The 23,214-nt window shown below is 41.4% G+C and overlaps 2 protein-coding genes across 7 annotated transcripts in view; one reads left to right on the top strand and one right to left on the bottom strand.

Moving 5' to 3' along the window:
* Positions 1-12,991, bottom strand: part of pola1 (polymerase (DNA directed), alpha 1) — a 56,217-nt gene extending 43,226 nt beyond the window's left edge. Inside the window, exons 1-26 of one of the 3 annotated variants that reach the window (XM_039790063.1) lie at positions 12,732-12,991; positions 12,059-12,186; positions 11,470-11,566; positions 10,523-10,600; positions 10,296-10,411; positions 10,088-10,150; positions 9,784-9,885; positions 9,520-9,679; positions 9,257-9,422; positions 8,885-9,057; positions 8,650-8,762; positions 7,632-7,745; positions 6,925-6,999; positions 6,655-6,793; positions 6,311-6,465; positions 6,108-6,192; positions 5,912-5,973; positions 5,313-5,402; positions 5,087-5,203; positions 4,834-5,009; positions 4,357-4,486; positions 3,828-3,947; positions 3,644-3,734; positions 3,358-3,482; positions 3,131-3,280; positions 2,276-2,398 (exon numbers count right to left, since the gene is read on the bottom strand). In XM_039790063.1, coding sequence (XP_039645997.1) covers positions 2,276-2,398; positions 3,131-3,280; positions 3,358-3,482; positions 3,644-3,734; positions 3,828-3,947; positions 4,357-4,486; positions 4,834-5,009; positions 5,087-5,203; positions 5,313-5,402; positions 5,912-5,973; positions 6,108-6,192; positions 6,311-6,465; positions 6,655-6,793; positions 6,925-6,999; positions 7,632-7,745; positions 8,650-8,762; positions 8,885-9,057; positions 9,257-9,422; positions 9,520-9,679; positions 9,784-9,885; positions 10,088-10,150; positions 10,296-10,411; positions 10,523-10,600; positions 11,470-11,566; positions 12,059-12,186; positions 12,732-12,780 — 2,997 coding nt within the window. In that variant the 5' untranslated portion in view covers positions 12,781-12,991. The remainder of the gene's footprint in view (positions 1-2,275; positions 2,399-3,130; positions 3,281-3,357; positions 3,483-3,643; positions 3,735-3,827; positions 3,948-4,356; positions 4,487-4,833; positions 5,010-5,086; positions 5,204-5,312; positions 5,403-5,911; positions 5,974-6,107; positions 6,193-6,310; positions 6,466-6,654; positions 6,794-6,924; positions 7,000-7,631; positions 7,746-8,649; positions 8,763-8,884; positions 9,058-9,256; positions 9,423-9,519; positions 9,680-9,783; positions 9,886-10,087; positions 10,151-10,295; positions 10,412-10,522; positions 10,601-11,469; positions 11,567-12,058; positions 12,187-12,731) is intronic. The other 2 variants (XM_039790062.1, XM_039790061.1) reach the window with 2 other exon arrangements.
* Positions 12,992-14,088: 1,097 nt separating this feature from the next.
* On the top strand, positions 14,089-23,178 carry LOC120552226 (choline-phosphate cytidylyltransferase B-like). 4 transcript variants are annotated; one of them, XM_039790065.1, is made up of 8 exons: positions 14,089-14,336; positions 17,536-17,635; positions 18,556-18,672; positions 18,898-19,049; positions 19,700-19,778; positions 19,880-20,022; positions 20,666-20,854; positions 21,077-23,178. In XM_039790065.1, exons 1-8 carry the CDS (start codon positions 14,256-14,258, stop codon positions 21,299-21,301), a joined length of 1,086 nt encoding a protein of 361 aa, XP_039645999.1. In that variant the 5' UTR covers positions 14,089-14,255; the 3' UTR covers positions 21,302-23,178. The 4 variants fall into 4 exon arrangements, with proteins under 4 accessions (XP_039645999.1, XP_039646001.1, XP_039646002.1 ...); XM_039790067.1 differs by having other exon boundaries at positions 21,083-23,178; XM_039790068.1 differs by lacking the exon at positions 14,089-14,336 and adding an exon at positions 15,476-15,641.
* Positions 23,179-23,214: the final 36 nt, after the last annotated feature.

Raw genomic sequence — 23,214 nt, forward strand, 5'->3', positions numbered from 1 at the left:
TGTTTGGAGATATCAAAGATTTTAACAGAATACCTAACAAATAAATTTCCAAACATAGATTCAGGAGAGTACTAAATTATCCTCAACAACATTATTTACAGCATCTCGTTTGCAGTGGGACTCCCTGGTTGTGTTGATGTCATTCTCTCCACAAACACACAACCTGCATATAAATAGATGCGTGCCTCAGATCATGGATACAAAGTAAACAAAACACTAAGATTATGCACAGTGGTGTCTCTTGCTACCATAGCAAGATGAGGTCCAGGCAATGTACTCAGCACACTGTGGGTTCAGATCTGACTGATGAGCTTTTGGCCGCACATCTTTCTGATCTGTCATATCACTCTCCACTGTATGCAATGTACTAATGCAGTAAAGTCCTAATAAAACACAATCCATGTTTACAGCCCCTTCAGCACACTGGGTACTTCTGAAGACTGAGAAAAACGCTGGAGGCAAAGTAGGCCATCAGCAGGTTTCAAGAGCTTTAAATGATCTAAAATCATTTAAAAGTAAATAAATGTTCAGTTTCTATAAATTACTGTATTATGTAAATCACTGCATTCCAATTATCTAAAAGACAATCTATATAAATATATCTATTTCAATTTATACATGTATATTTGTATGTTATTTATTGTTTGATTGATGAACTCAAACAATATCACCTAATTTCATGAGCGAGCGCCAATCTCCATCTCCATGTCAAATAGGAAATGTTTGTTTAATTATCTCCTTTATTTTCCTCAATGAAAACACTGTGCTTAGCTGTGCACCCTGCAAGAAAACTGCAAAGGATAATGAGGTAAATATCTTATTTATTTTTTAACTCAAACTGCTAACCTTTGGCTATAAAACACTTAGATGATGCTACAAGAGCTGTTCGGAGAAATGTTGCATTATGTTTGTTGAAGTTTTACAAAGATTACTTAAACAAATCGGTTTACAATTACAACATTTTGCATGGTATTCACGGCTCCTAAACTATTTGGAACTATATGAATTAACCATCATAAATATTCAGTTTAACAAGCCTGCACACAACTTATGCAAAGTGCAGAAATGTCACCATTTCAGACAATGTAAAAGTAGCTGACTTTGCGGCTGAGAGTAGTGCAGCATCCTGGATAAAATAAAGCCAGAACGAGGTAAAATGTAATTAACCCATGCACCTCTGGCTGTTGCCAAAGATACAAGCGGAAAAAAAAATCTGGAGGGAGAAAAACTCCCATCTGCACCAGCAAATCAAATGTGCACTTTTTACAAAGTAGCTCTGTCAGCCGAACAACAAGCTTAACTGGAGGCACAGACAGACTGACAAAATAACACACACACACGCACACGCACGCACACACACACAGTTACTGCCCTGCCCTCTATTAGTGAACACAATGAGTGTGTAAGGGGATATTAATGAAGCACTCCCCTGAGGCAAAGCTTGATGCCTCTGCTGAGGATGTGTACTGTTAGAGCTCATTAAATGAACATGAGTACTACAACTGACGTGATGGGTGTGTGAGAGTGTGTGTGTGTGTGTGTGTGTGGGGGGGGGTGTTTAGTTACAATACCAGATTTAGCTGTTTATGTCATGCAGTACACATGCCTCTGTGCCCCAATTTATTGAGTGTGCACGCCCATTTTGTTCCATTTGTGTGTTAAGAAAGAAGCCATTACACAATCAGACTTTACATGGAGAGAGTTGTGAGCATCATGTGTGTGCCTGTGGCATTTTTGTTACTGGAAAATACTTACACAGAGCTACTGATATCACAGACAACACAACAGGTTATTCTTATTTTGACAAAATGAACTTGAGGGAATAATCATATTCAGAACAGGGAAGGGCACATGGTGAGGGAGAAAGAGATGGTTTATTTTTTTGGAGAGAAAAGGATGACAAACGTGAGACAGGGAGAAAAAGAAACAGAAGATGAGGTAGAAGTCCGAAAGAAAATGGAATAGTAAAAGGAGTTCTGCACGATGTGGAATTTGATGTAGCAGTGCCCTCTTGTGGACGGAAATTGAAGTATTTTTATTTCGCCAGATTCTAAATTACAAAAGGCTGTAGGACATCTTCATTACTTAATCACTGAGTGTGTTTTGTGTCTTTGTATGCCATGCCTGCTCGCTCTGTGTGTACTGTAATAAATGTACCACTTCAGTTTAACCATAAGCTTATTTAGTTTATTTAGATCTGTAAGCGTGAAAGCTAAAACTTTGGGCGTCCATAAGTCATTGATGTGTTCATGTACAGTAAGTGGGTTTGACTCACCTCTCTACCCTTGTGTGTGACCAGGGCGGCAAGTGGCTTGGCGTAGAAGCGGCTGAAGCTGAATCCCAGGCAGCCGTACATACTGTTCGCTGTCAGTTTCAGAGCTTTCTGGCGAATGTCATACTGATGGACGGACAGACTCAAATTACAACAAACTGATATAAGGATTTTGTATTCCCCTAAAAATGCCACAGTTATAAAAGATTTGAAAGGTTAGAAGTTGTCTCGTCTGTCAATTAAAATGGTAGACAATAGAGACAATGGTGGTTTTGAGCCTGTATGCAGGTGTTACTCTTTTCAGTGAAATGAAAATGGTTGACAGCTATTTGCATGACTCTTCCTTCGCTGAGTGCAAAAGATAATATAATGTACACAAAGATCCTCAACGGCTGTCTATCTGTACGCTAGTATGATCCAAACATATTTTTACTAACATATGGTTAACTAAATATACTACTTGCTGTGGTACTTCGGATTTTAAGGACGACACAGCAACACACAAGTATTTTTTTTCCCCCACATACTTCGGCATATAGACGGAGAGAGAAGACACATACAAAATCACAGGAGCAAGCTATACAGTTTGTATAGCCTCATTAGAGTCTCTGGGGTGTGAGTGTTAAATACCTGAAATATTTTGTGTGGAGTATCACTTTAAACTGCCTCAACATTAGTAGACCCAATTTTACACTGGGCTTTACATAGGAAACAAATGGGGAATAATGGCCTTTTAAAACAAACAAGAAGAGAGGCGAGTATCCACACCAACTTAAACTCTGGAACAACTTTGGAAATACTATGTGTATGTACAGCGTCTGTGTGTTTCAGTGTGCATGTGTAGGTATGTGTGTGTACCTGAAGGTAGAGGTCTGGGTTGATGTCTTGCTGTTTCATCAGCTGCTTGACCTGTTTACGCCGCTCAACCAGCTTCCTGATTTCTTTGGGCAGGATTCCCATCTCCAGGTTTGTATCTGGAATTTCAGGAATGTCTTCTGACCCATCCTCCTGTTAACACGGAAACAAGAGTGGAAATTAGCTGGAATTTTCGGGGAGATGTTGAGGCTCTATACACCCCCACACACCTCATTCTTATTCTTTGTGTTGTGAGCCTCCCTCTGTACAGTGGTGAAGCAGATGTTGAACTCTTGGATGATTGAGGGATAGAGGCTGTTGAAGTCAAGCAGCAGCACAAACTTGTCGTAGAAACCTAGAGAGAGAGAGAGAGAGAGAGAGAGAAAAAAAAAAAAAAAAAAAAAAAAAAAAAAAAAAAAAAAAAAAAAAAAAGAGAGAGAGAGAGAGAGAGAGAGATATTACAGAAATAGGTCCAGACACAGAAAAGAAGACTTTAAACTAATAACACAGACTTACCAACTTTAGGATCCAGCACCAGCCCTCCAGCATAGGCTGCCTTCTTCTTCCGCTTGCCTTTCCCTGCATCCACATCTTCTTCTCCCTCGACCTGGGACACAGGAACAAAGAGAAAAAGAGCATTTCTCACATGACTGTACATTACTAAAAAAAGAAAGCTGTGCGTTATAATGTGTGGCTTTACCATTTCCAGCTGGGCCTTTTTGAAGGAGGGCTTGTCAGGGACAATGTAGTTTTTGTCGTGGAAGGCATGAAGCAACAGGAACTCGTTCCTCTCTGCGCGGCCACCCATTAGAGTACGAGACTGCAGAGAAGAAGCACGAAGAAATCAGGTGACGGAAGCAGGAGGCTTCAAAAGGAACATCACAGCCACCAACACAACTCAGCAAAGATTGTTCTTGCTCAGGCTTTAACTTCCGGATATTCGGACGTGTTGCCACAATGGACCGAATGGCTTCGCTCGCATCTTTCTCCGCCCTATTGTGGATCTACAACTCAAACTAGAACACGACCTCAACGTCATGGTTCTCAGCCACTCCCTCTGCTCGCTGATTGGACCGGTAAAGATTTGGCCGGAGAAAACCCAAGAATATACCGCAAACCCATACAGAGTACTGAAGGAAAATGAAAATTGAGTCGAAGTACGTAGGAGGTCAGAGCCAGGCTAGGCTGTTTAGTGATGGTAATGAAAAAAATGGTTTGTTGTGCATTACCATGATGTTTCCGGCAATGTTGGTGATCTGCAGGGCCAGCGGCAGCACATTGAGCTCACACATGATCTGGAGGATCAGCTTGGTGTCTGTCCAGGTCAACTCCAACAGGTAGAGAAGGTGAGGAGAGTCACTGATACACAAACACACACATATTTAAAGGGTACACATAGTTTTGGGTCCACATTGAACTATTTTATGAGAAAACAACTCCAACTTGTACACACACACACACACACACACACACACACACACACACACACACACACACACACACACACACACACACACACACACACACACACACACACACACACACACACACACACACACACACACACACACACACACACACACACACACACACACACACACACACACACACACACACATATATATATATAAAACGGAAAGCACACATCTGTTTTGGAAAACAATGTTTTTCTGATTTGACTTAACTGACTTTAAGGACATACAAACCTGTAGAGATTCTTGATGTTTTCCTGAGGGACTGTGACTCTCTCCATCTTCAGCACCTGTGCAGCCAGTTCAGTCAGATGGTAACTTTTACAGCGAATCAGCTCCTTGGCTGAGATCTCCACGTCGCACACCAGACGGCCACAGGTCGCACTCTTCTCTGCAAAGGAACCACGACCCTGCCGCGTATAACAACGTTTAGCGATGTACAGTATGGTATAGAAACAAAATAAAATTATATTGCTATTCTTCGTACCCCTAGTTTGGGCATATTGGCCCTCCTGAGGCGTCCAATCTTAGACCAGTGGGGAACCTTGCACACAGTGATTCTCTGCAGAATCACTTCCAGGTCAAAACCAAAGATGTCGTGACCCTTCAGGAAAAGAATAAGGATTAGCATATTCACTTTTACCCAAATGATTTATCGTTCATAGATTCAGGAAGTTGCTTAGAAATACTCTATATCAACATCTTCTACTCACCACCAGCACATCAGGGTCGATTTTGTGCATCTTGGCCAGGAAGAAGCCAAGCAGAGTCCGCTCTGTAGCAGCTATCTCCACTTTCCCATTCTAACAGAGGAAGGGAATCACATCATCAATGTTTAGTCAAAATATATATATACATATATATACATATATATATATATATATATATACATATATATACATACATATATATATACATATATATATACATATATATATACATACATATATATATACATATATATACATATATATAACATATATATACATAATATATAATATACATATATAACATATATATATATAATATATATATATAATAAAAACATATATACATACATAACATACATATATATAATATAATACATAATAATATATATACAATAAATATATATATAAAATATATATAAATATATATATATACATATATATATTCTCCATAGGTTCTAACAGAATCTGCTGTAAAGTACTGTAGAACGTGCTACATGAATAGTTTATTATAATGTTCATATTCCTTTGCTGGCAATTTCCTATCCCTGCTACATCTGTAGAAATAGTGCCAAACTGAACTCCATAGCAACGTGGCCACTCACCTTCTTCCTCACAGCATCTTTGAAGTCGTAGGGGAAGATACAGTCAGCCGGTTTACTGACCACTGCAAAGACAAAAAGAATATAAGAACAGGTGCAAAAAAAATAGTTTTTTTTCGTCATTCGACCATTCTTTCAATTGTATTACTTGTATGCATTACAATTAAAACATTCAATAATATACATGTAAATAACCTACCAGTAAAATGGGTCTGGTATGGAGGTTGAGGTGGAGCTTTATCCATATGGAACTGATAGTGGACCAGTGCAGACAGGGACACAATCTGCAGTGTAACACTTATATCATCAGGTCATTGCTCACTAAGTATCTCATTTTGTCTGAGCATACCATAAAATAACACGGCTGAATAACAACACAAAACTCATTGTAATTATTCTGACCTCGTTGTGGTGTGTCTTGGGGTTCTGGATAGTCTTGAGGCTGATGGACATGACGGTGATGGGTGGAGGCGACAGGTCTTTGACCACAGTGACCAGGTCGGTCCTCAGGGCCAGAGCCTCCACCTTACACCAGCTGACCGGCTGGCCGATCAGCTCTGACAGACAGACACAGGGGGTACACGTGAATTTTCCAACAAGAGGTTCCAACATCAGATTAGTTGGTCTTATAAATATCCAAAGCCCTCAAATACAAATCAAGTTAGACTAAATTAAAGTGCTAAATCCGTTTTTCAAAACGCAAAAGGACTATCATTCAAATTTGGACAAAGGGACATAGTCCTTACGTGGTGTCTTGATGTCCAGCCAGCAAGGCCCTTTAATCTTCCTGCTGAGGAGGAAGTGCTCCAGACTGGAAGTGTTGGTTCCAAAAATGTGGGAAAAGGTTGCCCCCTTAAGGTCCGAAGGCAGCGCAGGGAACTCAGCCTGCAAAAACAGTATTTACCACTTAGGAAAAAAGGTTATTATAAAAAAAATAAAATGAAAATAAGAAACAGTAGACATGGAACACTTCTTCCTAACAACTAGACGGGGTGTATGTGTGCACGTCCACTCACTGAATATCTGACTTCCAAGTACTCGCTCTGAGTGGGCACATCAGGAATTTCAAAGGCGTAGCTCTTCTCCACTTTCTGCAGAGAGAAACACAGAAAACAAGCACCAGTTACAAATATGTCAAACTTGGTTGCCACTTAGCCTTGTGAGACCGTCCTGATCTCGCGAGCTCCAGTTTTCTACTCGCAGATCAGTCTGGCATCTTGAGATAGAGAAAATTTGGAGCCGTTCGCCAAACGACCAACCAATCAGCGTTGGTTTTGAGGCGGGTTTAGGTGTGACGCAACGAGAAGTGACTGTTAGTCTAAACAACGTGGCGGCTTCCACGGATGAGATGAGCGTAGCTATCACGCAAGTTTTATCCAAATTAGAAAGTATTCCTTCATTGAAAGAAGAGCAAAAAACGGCACTGGAGGCTTTTCTCAGAGGAATAGATTGTTTTGCTCTTCTCCCGACTGGTTTCGGCAAGAGTTTGATCTGATTGGTTGATTTGGCCCGTCTATCACCAACATAGGTGGTGATAGACCGATGGTTTATCCAATCAGCTAACCAGTATTTTCGCCCCTTCCCAGAAGTTCTCCAACGGAAAGTTCCCAGATGGATATGCCGAGCAAATGCGAAGCAATCCATCTGGTGGAGTCAGGTTAGTTTCCACTTGCCAGAAAATGAGATTTGTGCTATACAGTCCGGAACCATGGTTGGCACTGACCTTGGACTTGAACTTCATGATCCTGAACTTCTCAGAGAGTTCATTAAACTCCTGGTAGACATCCATCATTCCTACAGGAGTGTCCAACACCTCGCCGGTCTTGGTGTTCACTTTCTGTTCATGAAAACACAGTCGAGCAATTGAAAGGATTCCTAAGAAGTTATGCGTGAAGTGATTTTACACACTAGGGCTGGGCGATAGGGAGAAAATCAGATATCACAATATTCTTGACCAAATACCTCGATATCAATATTGCGGCGATATTCTAGGGTTGACAATTGGGGCTTTAACAAAATATCTTCACACTTAGATTTTAGATAAATAATCATCAGTAATGTGGCTATAATGTCTAAGTGGGTAAAGGCAAATAATAGAACAGTCTGGTAAGTTCAGAAAATGACATCACCTTACTGTAATGCAGCCTTTAAAACCAGGAAAAGACAACATTTATGTCATATCATATCATATAGGTCGTATCACAATGTCGATATAAAATCGATATATTGCCCAGCCCTATTACACACACACACACACAGGTTACATGCAGGACAAATCTACTCACAGTAGCGTTGTATTGACCTATAGCTTTACAGCTTTTTTTAAGCCGGTGGAACGTACTGTATACTATATGGTAACAGCATAGATTTACACAAATGAAGTATAATATTACTTTTTAGATTTCAGCAAATATAATAAACTTCATACTGTGAATTGTTTTGGAGAATTGATGGCAACCAAATCGCAACATGTAACCCTACCTCTCATCACCGAGAAGAGAGGAGCTTTAATAGTTTTTTAATAGTTACATTACATCTTAGAGGCTTTTCTATTTGATATCATTCATTACAATATTGGTGTTTTACAGAGTAAATATCTCATACTATGGGTGATTATTTATTGAGCTCAATTAATTTAAACAAAGCGTAAAAAAAGGTAAAGAAAATGGGTGGTTTCTTAAAACATGGCAATCTTGTTTCTATAATATACTGGCAGTAACGTGACAGAGCAGGACACTTACATATTCGCGAGGCAGGAAGTACATGGTCCGCTCAATGTTCCTGACAGTGACACAGCAGCTGACATAAGACTTTGCAGACTCAATCCACACTTTTCCAAACATGTACACCACACCTAGACCACAGATAAGATAAAAAAAATATCAGGATATGTTCTACAAATCTGAACAGGATCTTTGTATTTTTACACGATATAGCATCCATTTTATATTCACTTAAGGTGTGAATATGCCTTACCTGGTTGGCTGTAGGGGTCTTCAAAGGCATCCAACCAATAGAAGCGAAAGACCTGCTCCCCTTCTGCGCCCTCCACCAACGGGAGTTGGGTGGAGTCAACCTGTATCTCTGCTGGTGCCTCGCTTGCTCCACCTTCCTCCTCTTGTCCCCAAGAGCTTCCAATCCTGTTGGTCCTGGAAAAGGACAAAGTAGAGAACGCACTTGTCGAAAGTTGCTTCGGATTAAAGCATCAGCTAAATGAAATGTAATGTAAGGAAGATGCTAAAACTTGAGCTTGTGTTACGCTGTTATAGAAACATTTATGAGGTCTTTGCATGTTAGCTCTGTGTATTTCCTAATAAGTATAGCAAACAAAGCAGATAAAAAACTTGCAATAAAACAGGGTCCTGAGGCTCTGCTTTGGGCTCCACTTTAACTGCCACTGCTGCTGCTTTGGGTGAAGACTCAGAATCATCTTTAAGTGCAGGCTTCTCCTCCTCAAGCCCGACCTCCATCGGCTCATCAAAGTCCACCCCATCAAAAGCCAGAGGGTCATTCTCTGAGAAACACAGCGTCATAGAAAGGTAAGTGTATTGTTGTTGCTAGAAGCGAGAAAATGGACAAAAAGCTAGCACAGTTGTATCCGTCTTCCTTACCTTGCTCTTCATCCAACTCCTCCACTTTTGCCCCCTGCTTCTTCACAGGAGGAGCAGATGTGGTGGCGGAAGGGAGGCAGGCTGATGACCTGGGGGTCGGGTCAGAAGGCGGTGGCCTGATAACTTTGGCCTTTAACCCTGTAGCTGAGGCTGACTCCTGCTATTACAGAAGTGACATACAATTGTTTGCAATTACTGAATTTAAACTGTATAAATAAATGTAGTTTACAGACACTTCCAATCGTAGGATAGGCTAAAGGATACCTTTGGCATTTGAGGTTTGAGTGAAAAGGGATTCATGGGTGATCCAAGAGACTTCTTTTTCTTCAGAGTGACCACTGGCGGAGGAGTCAGAAGAGTCGGTTTCTGTGAGAGAGAGAGAGAGAGAGAGAGAGAGAGAGAGAGAGAGAGATTTTAAAAGCAAAACAAACCGGTGAGAAAGTGAGTAAGGGGGAAAATACCTCGCCCAATACTGCTATCACAGTGTCTTAACAAAAAAAAGTAAAATGCATTAGTTGACATTGAATTTTGTCAAAGTTCTGCATTGTCTAGACAATATAGTACCAACCTCAGAGTGCAGGTCCTGTAAGATATCTCCCAAGAGGTCATCTTTGGACAGGTCTACATCTTTCTGCAAGAGACAAAATTATGCTTATCGTCAATGCGAGAGCAGAAACGGGACAAGAGCAGGAACATCTCTTTTATTTCAAGTTAGGAGCCGCAAAGGGCACACATAGGGACATGTGTAGTAGAAGCATGTCAATGCAGAAACACACCTCAGCAGGCCTCTTGACATTACTGTTCATGAAGAGGCTCTTAATGGTGTTGGGCTTGGCTACGGCAGATTTCTTTACGTTTGTCTTTGAGCCTGCTCCTTTACCACCAGCTTTTCCTGCAAACGCAAACAAAACCATCCCTCTTTGTACAAAACTATTTACTGCACCCTGCCCCACACTCACAATACACATGCATTGTTGCAATACAATACTGTATAAATGTTCACCTTTTTTGTTTTCAACTACATCATCATCCAAATCATCGTCAAAGATTTCTCTTCCATCCTCCACGTATCCTGTTCCATCTGAGAAAAGAGAAGAGAAACGTTCACATTAGAACTCACCATCAGACATACTCTCACAGTGGGCACAGGAGACTGACAGCCTGGAAATCCAGACCCAAATCCGAAAGATTAAGGGTCTGGCATTGAGCAAGGAAAATGGCCCAACTGAAGGGGCGGCACCAAGCATGCATTTGAAAATCTCACTGCACGCAATTGGATAACACTACGACCAATCACAACAATACACAGGGTGACGTATATAATAACCAAATCCATAAGCTTAGCTACCAGCGGAGCTAACTGGTAGATTAAACTGTCGTCATCTGTTTAGCTCACCTCTGGCCCACCTATATCAGATACACCGATGTTAATTGGTGCAACTCGGCTACAAGGGCATACTTAAAAAGGTGCTCTAAGCAGTGTCACGCATTTTTAAGGCTACAACATTTTTTTGTCACATACAGCAAACATCTCCTCACTATCCGCGAGCTGTCTGTCCCCTGAAAGAAACGCGGTCTCTGTAGACAGCCCAGGCTCCACAAACACCAACAAAAACAAACTGTGCTAACCTGCACCAAGAAACACAACAATAGTCTTCCAGCATTCCAGCCAATAACAGACAAGAAGGATTTGGGGGTGGCGGTTTGGGGGGTTAGTGCGCACAAGCACAGAAGGGAGGGAGAGGGGACGGGATGAGGAGGAGGGAGGGGCGAGCTAGCCTCGTATTGTTTGAAAATACTTTGAACGTCAACAAGAAGTGCCATCACCAAACATCGCTTAGAGCACCTTTAATGAGCATCATTACTCAACGCCAGAGTGACTGGCTGAGCAAATTAAAATTGCGCTCTCGTGAGAACTCTGGATTTCCAGGGTAGAAGGCTGAGACTCACCATCATCAATAATCCAGTCATCCTCTTGTCTTTCTCGTACCATCTTCGAGTACTGCTGCTCGTCCACCTCCTCATATACACTTGTAAACTCCTCCACCTGGAAAACATGAACTCTCATTGACCATATGTATGTATGTATGTATGTAAAGATATATATATATAAATATTACACAACTATTAAAACATAGGGCTGATTATTTCTTTTATCAATTGATCTGATGATGATTCTTTTAATTAATCTGTAAAATGTCCAAAAATAGTAAATAATGATCATCACTATGTCCCAGGGTGCTAGATGAATGGTTATCAAAACTGTTGTCAATAAATGTTCTGTCAATCAACAAAACCAATTAATCAACAACAGACTGCCCTTCTTGAGGAAGATTGAAGATCAATAAAGACCATTTTGTCTAAAGAGGCTGCTTGGTATATCCAAAGTCCAAGTCAGTACAAAAGTTGCTAATGGAGCCTAAAAGTAAGCTGATGAGGCTCTGAGATGTTTCATTAAGTAAGAGAACATTGACTTGTCATACACTGAGTTAAAGTAAATACAAACCATTACACACAGATTGGGATTGTGTTTTCTCACCTCATATTTGATCTTTTCCCCCAACTTGGCTTTCTTGAGCTGCTCCAGTGCAGACTTCCTCCCCACCTTCTCTCTCTTCTCCCGTCTGGAGCGAGACTTTGCCAGACCACAGGCATCGCCTCCATCGTCTGAGGTGAAGGACACATCGACATGACGACGCAGAAGCAGGTATGAACATGACAGTTTGATTTGCAGATGTTTATCCCAACAAATACTCCGCTTATGTCGCATTTATATGGAATATTTTGAAGAGCGCAGGCGCACAACATTTTGCTCTTAACTTCTGCTCTTTGACCATGCGGACACTTATTATTATTTAGTGGCATATCTTGCACACGGCGTCAGAAAGGTATCAATAACGTTAGGTACAGTCAAGTCGGAAAATGACAGACGGCAATAGTGCACTATTAGTTAGCTAAAATGAACTGACACAATGTCTGTTATCCTCCCTTGAGCCTTAGCAACACTAGACTCGATATGGATTATTGTTAGCTGAACTAACGTTTGTTAACGCATTCTTGTAGCTACACATAACGTTAGCTACAGCATTAATAACCTTAGCCGTTCCCCAGTGTAAGATAAGCTAGCTAATATGTTAGCTAGCTAACTTATTCACTTTCATTGTGCACGTCCGCTAAAGTCAGCTAGCAAGCAACGCGAAACGAAGACTCACCGCCATCCGGTCCGTCCATGTCTTTCTCTGGGTTTGATACCGGAGCCATAACTTTTAGCCTTTACCGTTTGCTCACTGATACCTGCAGGTCAACACAACAACAGGACAGTCCGCGCCAAATCGCCTTCCCGGGGAAAGTCATATGCAGGAAGTGACATCACATCGCTGTCCGCCAATAAACTGAAGCGCCGTCTCCACTCTGTTCGCACGGTGGCAGTGTTGTTCTGTCTAGTTTATCCCACAGGATCGATCTAGACCGCAACAAGTACAGTATTTCTACAGTATGTGAGACTCTACAGGACTTTTATCTGACAAAAATGGTAAATTACTAATAACTGATTATACCACCTATTAACGTTAAAACAAACACTGCATTTGTTTTTGCATCTACTTCAAACAAAAAGTCAGAAAGGAAAAGACATGTATGTAGAGCAAACTATATTTAGTTGAGGGCTCCTACGCTGCATAGCCTAATGTTTCAGGTTGGCGCTGGTCCATGAATAATCCCCACATATTTTCCCAAACCCCAGCATTATTTGACATTTTTACCACTGATGTGGTTTCAGCATTTTTTTCCATATAAGCAACAATTGTAGGCTAGGCGATTTGGCATGCAGAGAAATAGCCTATTACAAAAGTAGCCTACTTTTCCATATTATATTCCGATGGATTGTCTAAGGTTCCAAGTAGTGAGTTTGTTATGTGATATCTGTATTTTCCAGGCAATAACATTACAACCTAAAATTAGGGTTAGACCATTAGTCTCCCTCTTTTTCCTTAAATCAATGAAGCTCGTTTCCATGGCGACCTGGCGGGACTTTGTAGGGCACAATGGGTTCCTGTCCCAGATTGAGGCCACAGGGACACTACAGTGCATCCAACAATGAAAACACAAAGCGTGTTTTGCCCTTCATCCCCACAGCCTATTTTGGCTTTTATACCATAAATCACTGTAATAATTCATGTTAGTCTGCCTAGCCTACAGTGGGTTTATTGCCACTTTATCATAGGCCTATTGATGGGGATTTCAGTAGAATTGTGTGCATGTTGTCAACTGTTTGTAGTAGGCCAATATTTGTGTACAATATGAACTGTTTAGGTGGGGGTTCATATTTTTTGTTGTCATTCTTAATTTATGCTAACTGTCTTTTCATTTTTGTTTTTCACACACATTGTTCACTTTTAAAAATTAGGCTACAAGTTGCAAATTGCATGAGTAAGGTCCTCCACTGTAGTAGGCTGTACAATAGGAAGAGGGTTCCTGAATGTATAGTCTAATAGCTGTATGGTCGACTGTAAGGTCTGCTAAATGGACCGTGCATGGCCCACAGTTGTCGCAGCTCATTAGCGGTGAGCAGCTGATCTGTCCTTTGGACAAACTGGACAGACGCATAGACTGACGGTCGTCCCTCTGCTGCTCTTGCTCGCTGTGCTGGACCAAAGACCGCCTTAGTCTAAAGAGAAACCAAACAGAAAAACAATTTATTTTCTTAACTTAGGCCTAATTGTTTGGTTTTGGACACCATGGTGAAACAGCGACGCATCAGATCGCATTCCTGTTGCTCAGCTGTTGCGCCTCTTTGTTGCAGAAGAGGACCACTAAAGGTAAGCATGCATGCAAGTTTCGTTTTGACTAAATTCTACATAGTTATTCTAGCCACGTCGCCAACGGTAACGGGAAGTTTGCCAAGTAGCCTATACTGGAAAAAGGAAAAGAGAAAAGTAGGCTAATTTGTGTAGTCTGAAGCATAGCTAATAACACCCTATTTCTATGCCAAATAGCAAATAGGCCTACACTTTATGATGCAACGGCTTTGATGGCTCAAACGACAGCTAGCCTATGGCCTATAGCCTATTCGACTTGATACAATAGGAGACCATTAAACACACCAAATCCTGAGCTTTGCAATAGTCTGGTAATGGTGAAATTTTACATTGGTCACATTGTTCCTTATCAGGCCTGCTTGTAGACAGATTTATTAAAGAAGAACGATATGCAAGTAAATGCCATGCATTCCTAAATACTCCCTATCCCCTTCACATCTGAACTGCTTCCAAGCCGAGCCAATGAATAAGTAGTGATACTCGGTATCATCTCACTGATGGTGCTATGGACCACTCCACCAATCCTCACTGCTTATACTGCTAGACTGCAGTAGCTTTTCGCTGATTGGTCCTTTCTTGGAGCTCTCTCCTCTTTTCCGTCGCCATGGCGAGAGCTCATCAGCTCTGTGCACGAAGATCGTTTATATAAACACTCACAGATAGGAGAATCACGTACAAAAAAATTATATTTATTTTCTTCTCCCGTGCCTCATTTCTGCCCTGAAGTGATAATTTCCCTACATGTACATAATTGACGACTGAATCCAAAATCAACTGTATTGTATTTGTCACTTCCACATAATTACAGTGTATAGCAAAAAAAGGCTACCGATATTTACACCAAGCCAATCTACTATGGCCAGATTTGCTTGGAGATTTGTGACACAAGTACAAAGCCTGTATAGGTTGAATCAGTGCTAGACTGTCAGTTGAGTGTAGCAAAATTGACACAAGCCACAAATGAACCTTGGAGGTTTTTTGATTGAATATATTTGCAAAAACATCACGATGAGAGCAGAGCTCATCCCTTTTGTGGTACTCAAAAATCGTTGCAGAGTGAGACCTCTTCACTGCCTCCTCCTCTCTGCAGCAGGGGATCAGAGAGGTGGAGGAGAGGGGAGGACAGACAGAGAGGCAGAGCAGGGAGTGGGCGGGGAACAGAGGAAGAAGAAAGAGACAGAGTGGTGAGGAGAGAGGCAGCCTCTCACTGATGCTGAGTCACATTACAGAGGGACCACAGCCGCATCCCATGAGTCTTTGGGAATCATGGAGGAGCTTGAGCACACCTGCCCCCATCCTCGGACGGTAGGGCATTTGAATGTGTGCGTTTTCTTGTGTGTTCATTGCTTGCAGTGTGTGTGACAGGGAGGGAGAGGAAGACAAAGGGTTCTGCTTCCTCCCCTGTTACGAAACAGATCCCCCATAGCATGAGGCTGTGGGATATGCTCAGAATGCTGAGTGGACAGTGTGAGTGTGTGTTGCCAAAGATGGAGGGGGTTTACACAATGGACAACATAGCACGAATGTCCTGCTGAAGGGACATTGCGGCAGTAAGGAGAGCCTCCTGGATTTGGATTCTCTCTTCTTCTTTGGTGTAATTCCTCATCCTGGCATTTTTGTTTGTCTCCTCCAAATGGTCCATCTTTGCTTTTTTCCTCTCCTCTGTCTTCACTCCTACCTCTCTCTACTTCTCGTATTTCCTGCCTGTGTTTTCTCGTGCCCTGTGTCCCTGTGTTTCTCTTTTTTTCAGCTTTAATCCCTCTTATGCCAGATGTTCTTTGCTTGTGCCAGAGTGGGCTTTTCTGTGCACGCTCACGCCGCTCGCCCTGATAGGCCTGTGTGTGCCACTGGTCAGTGAGTTTAAGCTTTACCATCTGCTAAGTGTTTGTAAGCCACCCTTCTGTTCTCACCGTGCCCAAGGAATCATGGGTGATGTGGGTGCTCCCTAACCACAACCTCTCTGCTGCTTTTTGTTGTTGTAGCTCTGATAGCTAGCATTGAAATATGATACCTCTCTAATGGAAATGGACAGAGAAGTTAAAACATTTAACATTAACTGACAAAAAAGGGGAAGGATGTGAAAGTAAATGGGGGTATAGATATCATGAAAGGAGTCTCACATTTATGGCTATATTAAATATGAATGCCTTCTGTAATTCTTTACCTGCCTATGTGCTGCCTGCTTTAATATATTCTGTTATTAAAATCCACTTGTCCACACTAAACAGCCTGTTTCCATACCTATAAATTGCTGCTCGCATTGCTGATTGTTAAAACGTTAAAACGACCTTCTCCTGAGAAAATACTCCCATTGAAAACTGTCGGGAACACACTATTTTTAATACAGTGAGCACCACAAAATAGATTTAATTCACCTCCACTGTATTGAGTGTCCATGGAAAATGTTGTCATGCCAGACTCTGGTTTTGTTGCTGTTCCTCGAGGATATGTTGACGTCAGTTGCCTGCGTTCTCCACAGAGGGAGACTAAATCTGTTTCCATTTTTTCCTCCACCTCTCACACTCCCACAGCTTTCTGCTCTGTGCAGACCCTGATTCTCATTTATTGGTGTGAATGAGATTTAGTGAATGTTCCCAGCAGTCAACAGATGCCATACAAAAACAAATTTTCAGGCAGGCTCACACTGCAACACTTTAACCTTGATGTAGCTTTGACAAGCCCCAACAGGTATCATCCATCATCTTACTTGTCCTCTGTTTGTCTTTGTTTCCATATCCCACTGTCTTTTATTCTCTCTTTACCTGCTTGATTTACATTTATCTATCTATCGGGAAATTATAATTAATAATCTGCTCACACACACACACACACACACACACACACACACACACACTCTGCTCACACACACACACACACACACACACACACACACACACACACACACACACACACACACACACACACACACACACACACACACACACACACACACACACACACACACAGAGTGATCAATAACACTGAGTGCAGCTCTGGTTGTCTCTCAATCCATTGTCCCAATATGGAGCAGGCATCAGTTGTGGTCAATAACTTGATGGAGGTTACTCTTACAGGAATGAGCATGGGATGGGGGGGCGGGGGCATTCTGTGTGGACCACTGAAGGGATGGGAGTGGACATATGTTTTCCTACATTCATTCATCTATAACCCAGCCTCTTTCTCCTTCTCTCTGTCTCAGACTCTGACAAAGCCTGCCATTTTTGCCAGGGAGACTAGTTGTGATTGTCGCGCCCCTCACGAGAAACTCACCATCGCTCAGGCCCGCAGAGGCACCCCAGGTACAGGATCCCCCTCCCCTCCTGCTTGGTTTCCTTCTCTGGTCCATTTCATCCAGCTCCTCCTTCTTCCAGCTTTTATGTTTATCTTCATCATATTCCTCAGTCCTTCCTTTCTCTGGCTATATTTGCTACTTATTTTGCTACCATTACCGCTTCTGCTACATTTTCTACTATTAATGTATACTATAACATTACTACAACTACTACTGCTGCTACTGTGTACTTCCTCTGAAGCTAACGTTATGCCTACTACCACAACTACTGTTGCTACTACTTCTACTGTTGCTACTGCTACACTAACAATTTCACCACAAATACCACTAAGTTACTACTACTGATACATTTACTGGTTACTTATGCTACTAAAACTAGGCCTACTGCTAGTAGCCTACAGCTGCTACTACCTCTACTACCACTTACTATTGCTACTACTGTTGATAATTCTACAGTATCCCTATTGATGCTAACATTACTAGTACTGATTCCTTTTTTACTACGACACTGTACTACAACTACCAAGTGCAGCTACTACTAGGGTACTGCTATTACTGTTCCTACTCCTACAGTATCACTATCATCACAACTACAACTAATAATCTTACTACTGATGCTAATGCTACTGTGACTGCTGTGGCTACCACTGCCAGTGCCCCTCTACTACATGTATTACTTTAACTATACCACATCTTTTGTGCTGCATCAATTAAGACACTTTTTTTGAATAACTGTCCATTGTAACTTCGACAATGTTATAGTGCAGTGCTAAGTAACACTCGTTTAACGTTATTAATACAGTTATTTTTCATAAATCAGTACAACAAAAAGATATTTAGGTATGTCTGTTCAGCAATATGGAATCTCAGTACAAGTGATATAGTTAGTTTTACTAAATGTGCTGTTGTATTGCTGTGTGTTTTCAGTGGACCGGCCAGTCAGAGTCTACGCAGATGGCATCTTTGACCTGTTCCACTCTGGGCACGCTCGTGCTCTCATGCAGGCCAAGAACCTCTTTCCCAACACCTACCTCATAGTAGGAGGTAGACACACACACACACACACACACACACACACACACACACACACACACACACACACAAAAAAAAAACACACACACACACACACACACACACACATATACATACATACATACATACACTTTGAAATTCCAGTGCTGAAGATAACCCCTACAGATTTGTCTAAATTTTAATTTATGTGCTTCTGTGTATGTTTTGTGTGGTTTCCCGCCCCTGTGCTTGGAACAGTGTGCAGTGATGAGCTGACCCATAAGTACAAGGGTTTCACAGTCATGACGGAGATTGAACGTTATGAAGCGTTGAGACACTGCCGCTATGTCGACGAGGTTTTGAGAGACGCACCCTGGACTCTCACACCGGAGTTCCTAGAGAAACACAAGGTGTGTGTGTGTGTGTGTGTGTGTGTGTGTGTGTGTGTGTGTGTGTGTGTGTGTGTGTGTGTGTGTGTGTGTGTGTGTGTGTGTGTGTGTGTGTGTGTGTGTGTGTGTGTGTGTGTTTGTGTATGTGTATGCAGTATCTGAGCGTTACTGTAAACTGTGCATGAAGTATCAGGGGCTGCAATCACAATAGGAGTTACCCACAAAGCATTTTAACACTAAGCTCTATCTATTTTTCTATCTAATTCAATTCAATTCAATTAACGTTTTTATTCAATCAATATTTAAATTCATATTTTTTTTTCATTTTGTAATCTAATGTAGTCTCATCTCACCCAGTCTAGTTCCTTTTCACACTCCTTTTGATGAATTGATGAATATTTAATTTCACCTTCACCTTCAACAGAGCAGTCAACGTATTATTGTAGATATTCTGTAGTACATCAATATAGAAACATGATGAATAGCTCTTAAGGAGGAAACGCGCCATTTACAAGAACCCCTAGTGGTAAGACACTTTTGTGTTGAATGCATGTGCGGCCAAAAAAAACCTTTTCATGTACTACTTTAAGTATGTATACTTTGCATAACTCTAACCTACTGTAAGTTTATGTCAGTCTGCCATACAGTCATGTCCCTTCATCTTTTCTCAGATCGATTTTGTGGCTCACGATGACATCCCATACTCCTCAGCAGGAAGTGAGGACGTTTATAAACACATTAAGGAGGCAGGTCAGTGTGTGATAATAGGAAGATAAAATGACTTGTGCATTTCCTTTTAAAATATACCTTGAACAGTTTTCAAATTCTGTGTTTTTGTACGTATGTGCCAGGGATGTTTGTGCCTACGCAACGGACTGAGGGAATCTCAACATCTGACTTGATCACAAGAATTGTCAGAGACTATGACGTCTACGCCCGACGCAACCTCCAACGTGGCTACACGGCCAAGGAGCTTAACGTCAGCTACATTAACGTAAGAGCATGATCAATGGAAGACATCTCTGTATGCAACTACGTATTGCAAGATGTATAAAATATGCAAGTTCACTTTTCCATCAAAGATCATTTAGCATAATTGATATGACACCAAAGTGCCTGAATAGTCAAGAAAACATTTTACATTTTGTGTTTGACTGGAATTAAAGGTGCCGTAGGTAGGATTGTGAAAATCCAGGACTTGGAAAAATTGGAACATTGACAACTTCTCAGTCCCTCCCCCCTTTCTGCTAAAGCCCAAAACGGTCTCCTAAGCCCCTCCCCCCACAAGGGAGAATGAATGCGTGTGCATGAGCAGTGATTGACACACATTTATACCCCCCCTGGCCCTGATTGGTGCATCTGAACAGGGAACTGTGGATTTTTTTAGTTTTTTTAATCACCTGCTTCATGTAGTTCTCCTGGAACATAGGGTCAGTTTCAGCAAATATGACAGAAAGTTAGTTTTATAAGTCTTACCTACTGCATCTTTAATAGCTTGAAATGGTTTGTACTCCCTTTACAATTTCTAACAAGTCAGGGTATAAAGACTCATTTCTGATTGAGGTTCTGGTTCTTCAGGGATGTGTTTATGTGTAACACCGGCATAATGGCTTTTCCTCAACATTTAATCCCCTCAGGAGAAGAAGTACCGGCTGCAGAACCAAGTGGACCGCATGAAGGAGAAGGTTCGCACGGTCGAGGAGAAGAGCAAACATTTTGTTTACCGTGTGGAGGAGAAGAGTCACGACCTTATTCAGAAGTGGGAAGAGAAATCCAGAGAGTTTATCGGCAACTTCCTAGAACTTTTTGGCCCTGATGGGACTTGGGTAAGTACAGTAACTCATTGATAAAGGCAAAAATAACTGTCACCATCGTTATAATCACTGTCATCATCGTCACTCTTTTTTTCTTTCGAGTCATCTTTCTCTATATTGAAGCTTTGTTCGTGAGAACACCTTTGAGTATGGTTAGATAGTATTTGATATTAAAAAGGGCTTTTTGATGCATGGACCTCTTTTTTTTTCTTTTCTCCCTCTGTCCATGAACAGAAACAGGTGTTTCAGGAGCGCAGTGGACGAATGCTGTCCTACGCTCTGTCTCCCCGAGAGTCGCCCTGCAACAGTCCTCCCCGCGAACTGTCCCCCCTGCGCTCTCCCTCACCCCCGTCTCCCCCCGCCCGCTGGCACAATGCACGGCCCTCACCCCCAACCTCCCCCAAAGGAGCATCTGCCTCTATAAGCAGCATGAGTGAAGGTGATGAAGATGAGAAGTAGATGGATTGTTGAACACACGCACACACACACACACACACACACACACACACACACACGTACACACGTACACACGTACACACGTACACACGTACACATACACATACACATACACATACACACTTCACTCATAGTAGACTGCCTGAGAACTGCTCACACACACACACACACACAAACAGATATTCTCTGACAAACACTGGCTGGATACTGAAACAGTTATCCTCAAGGAAGCTGCTAATATGCAAGGCAGATGGGGATCGTGGGAAATGAAGATCTGTGCTGCAGAGCTAAGAAGCCATCGCTGTCTCTGTTGTCCAGGCAACCAAGCAGACAGGTGAAAGAAAAACGAAGAAGAGGATTTATGTACACAGTGTCGCATATCCTAAGAAGGTCCAGAATGCTTTGTGGCATCTTTCGAGAGGATTTGCTTTGGATTGTCCAGTGCTTATAGAGACTGTCCAACAGCCTGCTCATAATATCACCTGATTGTTTAATGTCCTATTCTGTTTAGTTTAGCTTTTTATTTAAGATGCCAAGATTTCGTGTAACTACTGTAACCACTAGATGTGAATAGGCACAAAGTGTTCAGTTTAACAGTTAATGTGAAATGACAGCAACTGGATTCATTCTCCACTGAGTCATTTTGCTCTTGTTAAACTGAGAGTTAGGATTTACACTGCACACCCTAGATTAGCAGACGTTTGGGCAGCCTCTTGGCACTAAAACACATAATTGGTGCTAGTTTGCACCATTTTAACATAAATGGTTGGCAAGGAATATATCAGTGATCCACAATTATTGATTTAATTGTTCCCACGCTACTGATATGATCACTAATACAATTTAAACTAGTCCCTCAGAAAATCATATGAAATTATAATAAGCCGGTGGAATAGCAGCCTGTATGATCCTGAAATGTATCCAAAACTTAGATCATTGGTGGGGGGAAAAAGCTCTAGTGAAAGACGACTGAATTTGGGAGGTGGTTTTCATCACCTCAGTTGTACAGCTTGTAATCCTTATTTTAAAGTTCATGTGAAGAAAAATAAGTTTTGAAATGAAATGGAAATGAGTTCTGTCATGAAGTTAGACACTAAAACGAGCCCCTTTAGATCTGAGTCTTGGACTTCACCTATTGATGGTGATGGGTGATGAGATAGAAAAAAAAACAACCTTCATTTATTAGCTTCTTGAATGTAAACTGAGTCATTGAGGCCACACCTACAGTAGAGAATACATGTAATCACTCTAATTTCTGGTCACTTCATCATCACAGTCATTCAATAGGCCACACAAATATCACGTCTCGCAGTAATCCATCAGTAGAAACATTTGTGGATTTTCAGCATTAAAAAGCCATGTGTTGTTTTTTTTTGACAGTTTGCCATGTTTAATCATCAGTGTTTAGCTGACATTCCTGCTTTTTTGAATTTGATGTCAGCTGTTTAATTAGATCCGGCAAACTTGGAGATGCAGCCTTTCTTAATAGGACTCTGATGATACTTGAAATATACAATTGTTAAAGCCCTCTAGGTGAACTGTCAATTCCTAAAACGCCAGATCATCACCCTATTTTGTTTTATTTGCTATTATTGGAAATGTATGTGATAACTTTATTTTTTATTTTTGCTCAGGTCTGCTCATTCATGTCAGGCGGGAGCAGACCTCTCTGCCACCCAAACAATACAATAAATACCCCAATGCAATGTAGAGACCTAATGTCCTGTACGCACTACATGTTTATCTGCACTATATGGACAAACTTTGGGCATTGTGTGTCTTTTTTTATTTTTTAAATTTCAATGTTCAAACGGCTTGATATGTAAATAAATAAAAAAAAAGCTATAACTGAATGTGAATTAAAAGTGCATTTCAACTTATCAAATCACAAGATGCAAAAACATAATCACAGATGG

The sequence above is a fragment of the Perca fluviatilis genome, chromosome 22 (genome assembly GCF_010015445.1).
Source record: "Perca fluviatilis chromosome 22, GENO_Pfluv_1.0, whole genome shotgun sequence".
Taxonomy (NCBI): domain Eukaryota; kingdom Metazoa; phylum Chordata; class Actinopteri; order Perciformes; family Percidae; genus Perca; species Perca fluviatilis.

Bases quoted from the DNA above. Each gene is read 5' to 3' on its own strand.
- LOC120552226 (XM_039790065.1), top strand. From the start codon at position 14,256: ATGGTGAAACAGCGACGCATCAGATCGCATTCCTGTTGCTCAGCTGTT. The intron at 14,337-17,535 runs GTAAGCATGCAT...TCTCTGTCTCAG, and splicing joins GCAGAAGAGGACCACTAAAG to ACTCTGACAAAGCCTGCCAT. The intron at 19,050-19,699 runs GTGTGTGTGTGT...ATCTTTTCTCAG, and splicing joins AGTTCCTAGAGAAACACAAG to ATCGATTTTGTGGCTCACGA.